This window comes from Loxodonta africana, chromosome 21, assembly GCF_030014295.1.
Source record: "Loxodonta africana isolate mLoxAfr1 chromosome 21, mLoxAfr1.hap2, whole genome shotgun sequence".
In the NCBI taxonomy this organism is placed as follows: Eukaryota; Metazoa; Chordata; class Mammalia; order Proboscidea; family Elephantidae; genus Loxodonta; species Loxodonta africana.
This window is the reverse complement of record NC_087362.1, coordinates 23,377,614-23,384,013: the sequence shown is the minus strand read 5'-3', so window position 1 is coordinate 23,384,013 and position 6,400 is coordinate 23,377,614. Positions and strand designations below refer to the sequence as shown.

Sequence of the window (6,400 nt, the reverse complement as noted above, 5' to 3'; positions counted from 1 at the left end):
TATGACATTCTGGAAGAGACAGTTAAACAATCAATGGTAGCCGGGAGTTCAGAGAGAGGGAGAGGGAAGAATCAGGTAGAGCACAAGGCATTTTTAGGGTAGTGAAACTGTTCTGTCATTTGCTGTAATGGTAAATACATGACATTATGCATTTCTCAAAACCCATAAGACTGTTCAAACTAAAGGTCACCACTAATGTAAACTATAGTCTTTAGTTAATAATGATGAGCAAGTATTTGTTCATCAACTGAAACCAATGTGTCACATGAATGCAAGATGTTAATCATAATAGAGACAACATGCGGATGGAAGAGGGGGTATATGGGATTTCTCTGTAACGCCTGCATAATTTTTCTAAAACTTAATACCGCTCTAAAAAATAAAGTCTATTAAAAAAACACATCAGCAGTCAAACAACAAAACTGGAATCAGACTCTTTATTATAAATGCTCTCCAAGGTCATAGGAAAAAATATAACAACATACAAAATGATACCTCAGGAGGTTCATCATTCATTTCTGACAATACTTATTGTAACAGAATTTGAAGACGGTCCAATAGAGAAGTAGGGTATAAGTTTTTCTGTAGATCTTACAGTGGAAGTATACAAATGTGATCTATTATTCAAATTGTAGAATGAAACCTCTCCCAACTCATAGTCCAGAAAAACACCAATCCGTGTGAGGTTTACTGACTCCCATGCAGCAAATTTACTAGTCCAGGGCCCAATTTGCCAGCATCCATTATTTGGGGAAGGTGATGTAATCGCATTTCTAGGGAATGATTCTTTACACACACCTAAGGACCAATCACCTGTCCCTCTTACTTCTACCTGCCAAAAATGTCTGCCACTATCAAATCCCTCAGAACTCAAGACAGATGGGTAAACATTAAATTCCCAGGGACTCTGAGGACAGTTTGGGTTCATCATTCTATACATCACAGTTTTTCTATCTTCTGAGACAATAAGATTGGAGTGGGCAGTTTCAGGATCTAGTATCAAATTTACCTGAAATATGCTGATCATATTTTGCAGACCAAAATATTGTGGAGGGAGACTGCAATGCTCCCTCTTTAACTCATATGAAAACACTGCTGGGGGTTTTAGGAGTTCATACCTGTTGTGGATGCTTCCAATACCTGTCAGTAAATCCAGGTCTTCCTGCACAACCTTCTCTGTTATTTCACTTAACAGATTTTTTAGTGTGGAAGTGTGGTCTGAAATTTGGATTTTGTTTTCAATTAGTTTTCTGTTAACACCCCTCTTTTCATTTATTAGCCTAATATAAATTGCTTCCTGCTGCTGCCCCAAGAAACGAATAAATTGTTCAAATTCTGAGTGTAATTCTCTCTTCTGATTTTCTACCTTGTCCTTCAATTCCACTAGTTTTGAGACTGCCATTCGTAACCCATTTTCAGCATCCTGAACCTTCTTCCTCAGGGGCTCAATGTAGCTTTTGAGCTTCTTCCTGTGACAAGTTGCAGCTTGATCAATGGGTATCAGGTGGTGATCCTGGTGGTTGGAGGAGATCCTGCACTGGGGACACAGTAGCTCCAGGTCCTTCTCACAGAACAAGGAAGCCTCCTGGTTGTGATTCTCACACAGGGGTTTTTCTTCCTGCCGTTTCTTCTTGCTCCTTGTGGTAGAAAGTTGCTTAACAATATCAGTCATGTGACATAATTGAGTGTTCCTCTTGAGGTTCCCACTGCGACACTGTTGGAGGCAGACTGGACAGGGGAAGATGTCCTGTAGATCTTTCCAGCGCTGTTGAATGCAGGAGTGACAGAAGTTGTGGCCACAGTCAATGGTCGTGGGGTCTCTCAGGTAATCCAGACAGATGGGGCAGCTGGTCTCTGTGTGGAGGTCAGCCAGAAAGGATGCAAAGGCCATTGTGCAGTAAGGGTTTCAGTCTGAGGAAACTCTCTGCAACAAGGCCTGGTTTTCCGGGAGCTAGGAAAAGTGAGACTCTGATGACTCAGTGTTTTCTGTCTTTCCTGGAAAGCAGCTGTGGTTTCTCAGGGTCCCCAGAAAGCTTTAACCACTCAAGCCTGTTTCTCCTTTCTTTCCTTCAGCTCTAGATGCAGTTGTGAAAGAGTTATACTCCTCGATCAGAGCTCTATTTGGCACTTTTCACACCTATACTCAGTGGCCTGCAGGTGATGTGCATCTATGTACTCTTCTTCAGTGGAAAAAAAGCCAGGAATCCAAGAAGGATTGGAAAATAAAAACAGCATAGGAGAAAAGTCAACACAATTCACTCTGTGGTCAATTGACCTTTCTGCAACAAAAAATATAAAGAAAAAAATAGTTACTCACAAGACCATTTTTCACTTTCCCATGCCTCCCTGACACCTAGCCCAGGTGAGCAACAGAAGCCCTGAGATGTAGGTCATGTCCACAACTGACACTACTGTGCCCCTAGACTGCAATCTCTTCTGATGCCACCTAAATTGTCCACTCTGCCAGCCAGAAGATCTCTTCAAAATGGATCTAATAAACACTTCACTTCCTTCGGAAAGCCTCCCAGACCACTCTGACCCAGTTAGGCCTCTCTTCACCACATTAATGGACCTTGGTGAGACACCCCTGCCTGATATCCCCGTTGTCTGCCTCCCTTCCTCCCTCCACAATTCTCACCTCTTCAAGGCTCCTGTCACTGCCCATGTTCCGTGAGTTTCCCTTTACTTGTGACCTGTGGCATGCTCTCCTGCCAATTCCCTGTCTTGGTCTTTGCTATGTGGGTGGGAAGAGGCTCTTGTATGCTCACAGTGTGGGTGGTGCTGCTGGACCAACCACCAGAGACTGAAGTTCCCTTTTTGTGCAGAGGAGATGTGTCTTCCTCGATCTAGGTCAGAACACGCAACACAGCACAAGGTCTTGGTTCAGTCCTATGGTCAGAATCCAGAGCAGTTAGTCCTTATAACCATGAAGGGAATTTCCTTTGCTTTTTCTGGTAGGATTGATTCTAGATGCAGTCAGCACTGGGACAATGACAGGCTGAATAGGTACACTGAAAAGGTAGAATCAAGTTAAATACAGGAGCTATGGAATCTCTTTGGGTTTTGTAATGGATAGACCTACTGTGGATCTTAGCTTAGACACCAACAAGCTACATGTCCCTGGAAAAGTGAATTAGTTTCTCTGAACCTCAGTTCTCTCTTCTGTAAATTAAAGGAATACCTAAGATTCAATAAATATTTCAAGCATTTATGCTAATGACAGAACACTATAAACACTACATAAATAATAATTGTCCATTTATAATAAAAAAAAGTAGCCCCTAAAAAATAAAATGCTTAGGAATAAATCTAACCAGGGATGTAAAAGACCTAGACAAAGAAAACTACAAGACACTACTGCAAGAAACCAAAAGAGGTCTACATAAATGGAAAAACATACCATGGTCATAGAGAGGTAGACTCAACATTGTGAACATATCAATTCTACCCAAAGCAATCTACAAATACAATGCAATCCCCAGCAGCATTCTTTAAAGAGATGGAAAAAATAATCAGTAACTTTATATAGAAAGGAAAGAGGCCTCACATTCCTAAAGCATTATTGAATAAAAAGAATAAAGAAGGACACTCACTACCTGATCTCAGAACCTACCATACAGCTACAGTAGTCAAAACAGCCTGGTACTGGTACAGCAAGATACACTGACCAATGGAACAGAATTGAGATCCCAAATGTAAATCCATCCACTTGCGGTCACCTGATCTTTGACAAGGGCCCAATGTCTGTCAAATTGGGGGGGGGGGGCGGTATAAAACCGTCTTTTTAACAAATAGTGCTGGCAAAACTGGATGATCATCTGCAAAAAATGAACAGGATCCATACCTCACACTATACACAAAAACTAATCCAAAATGGACTTAAGTATAAAACCAAAAACTATAAATATGGACAAAAAATAGTATCAATGATAGAGGCCTTAATACGCAGCATTAACAGGATACAAAGCATGACTAACAACATACAAACACCAGAAGATAAGCTAGATAACTATCATCGTCTAAAAATTAAGCACTTATGCTCATCAAAACACTTCACCAAAAAAGTAAAAAGAGCCTACAGTTTTAGAAAAAAATTTTTGGCTATGAGAAATCTGACAAAGATCTAATCTTTAAAATGTACATGAAAATGCAACACCTCTACAACAAAAAGACAAATAATGCAACTAACAAGTGGCCCAAGGAAATGAACAGGCACTTCACCCAAGACATTGAAGCAGCTAACAGATACATGAGGAAATATTCACCATCACTAGCCATTAGCCATTAGATAAATACAAATCAAAACCACAAGGAGATACCACCTCATCCCAGCATGCAGGCACAAATCAAAAAATAACAAATGTTGGAGAGGTTGCAGGGAGACTGGAAGCTTTATGCACTGCTGGTGGGAATGAAAAATGGTACAAACAATACAGTGCTTTCTTAGAAAGCTAGAAATACAGATACCATATGGTCCAGCAACTCCATCACTAGGAGAAATAAGAGCGGTCAATTGAATAGACATATGCACACCCATGTTCACTGCAGCATTGCTCACAACAGCTAAAAGATGGGAACAACCTAGATGCCTATCAACAGATGAATGAATAAACAAATTATGGTACATATACACAACAGAGTACTACACAACAATAAAGAAAAATGATGAAACTGTGAATCACCTCACAACATGGATGAATGTGGAAGGCATTATGCTGACCGAAACAAGTCGATCACAAAAGGACAAATATTGTATGAGACCACTACTATAAAAACCCATGAGAAGGTTTACACACAAAAAGAAACCATCTTTGATGGTTACCAGACAGGGGAGGGGTGGGGATGGAAAAACACTAAATAGACAATAAATAAGTGGTAACTTTGGTGAAGGGTAAAACAGTACACAGTAGCGGGGAAGCCAGCACAACTTCTCCAAGGCAAGGTCATGGAAGCTCCATAGACACATCCAAACTCCCTGAGGGACCAAATTATTGGGCTGAGGGCTACGCACACCATGGTCTTGGAGAACATCTGGCTCAACTGGCATAACAATGTTTATGAAGAAAGTGTTCTACATTCTACTTTGGTGCATAATGTCTGGGATCTTAAAAGCCTGTGAGTGGACATCTTAGCTACTCCACTGTTCTCACCCTGTCAGGAGCAAGGGAGAATGAAGAAAACCAAAGACACCAGGGAAAGACTAGTCCAAAGAACTAATGGAGCACAGCTACCACAGCCTCCACCAGACTAAGTCCAGTGCAACTAGATGGTGCCTGACTACCACCACTGACTGAGATCACGATAAAGGGTCCCAGACAGAGCTGGAGAAAAATGTAAACAAAATTCTAACTCACAAAAAAGATCAGACGTACTGGCTGACAGACTGGAGAAGCCCTGACAATATGGTCTCCGGGCATCCAGTAATGAAGTCACTCCTGAGATTCACACTTTAGCCAGAGATTAAACAAGCCCATAAAACAAAATAAGACTGAAGGGGCACACCAGCCCAGTGGCAAGGACTAAAGGCAGGAAGGGCCAGAAAACTGGTAATAGGGAACCCAAGGTTGAGAAGGGAGAGAGTTGACATGTCATGCGATTGGTAACCAATGTCACAAAACAATATGTGTACTAATTGTTTGAGAAGCTACTTTCTTTAGTAAACCTTCATCTAAAGTACAATTAAAAAAAAAAAAGGCCAAAGTCCATTAAATTGAGGAAAAAAGACAGTCTTTTTAACAAATGGTGCTGGCAAAATTGGAAGTTTATCTGTAAAAAAAGAAAAAGAAACAGGACCCATACTTCAGACCATACAAATGCCACCAATATTCAAATACCAGCAGGGTCACCCATGGCAGACAGGTTTCAGTTGAGCTTCCAGACTAAGACAGACTAGGAAGAAGGACCCAGCAGTCTACTTATGAAAAGAATTAGTCAGTGAAATCCTTATGAGTAGCAGCGGAACACTATCTGATATAGTGCCAGAAGATGAGCCCCTCATGTTTGAAGGCTCTCAAAAGAAAACTGAGGAAGAGCTGCTCTCTCAAACTAGACTCCGCCTTAGTGATGTGGATAGAGTCAAGCCCTCAGAACCTTCATTTGCTGATGTGGCATGACTCCAAATGAGAAGAAACAGCCACAAACTTCCATTAATACTCAGAACATGCAACGTAGGAAGTATGAGTCTAGGAAAATTGGAAATCATAAAAAATGAAATGGAACACATTAACATCGATATCCAAAGCATTAATGAGTTGAAATGGACTGGGATTGGCCATTTGGAATCAAACAATTATATGATATCAGGAGGGATCAGTCCCCGGAGGACATCATGCTTGGGAAAATACAGGGTCAGTGAAAAAGAGGAAGACCCTCAACAAGATAGGTTGACACAGTGGCTGCA

The 6,400-nt window shown here is 41.0% G+C and overlaps 1 protein-coding gene across 1 annotated transcript; it reads right to left on the bottom strand.

The window, feature by feature from the left end:
- Positions 1-208: 208 nt before the first annotated feature.
- LOC100663582 (tripartite motif-containing protein 60-like) lies at positions 209-2,848 on the bottom strand. The gene has a single exon (XM_003423540.3). It carries the CDS (start codon positions 1,889-1,891, stop codon positions 509-511), a length of 1,383 nt encoding a protein of 460 aa, XP_003423588.1. The 5' UTR covers positions 1,892-2,848; the 3' UTR covers positions 209-508.
- Positions 2,849-6,400: the final 3,552 nt, after the last annotated feature.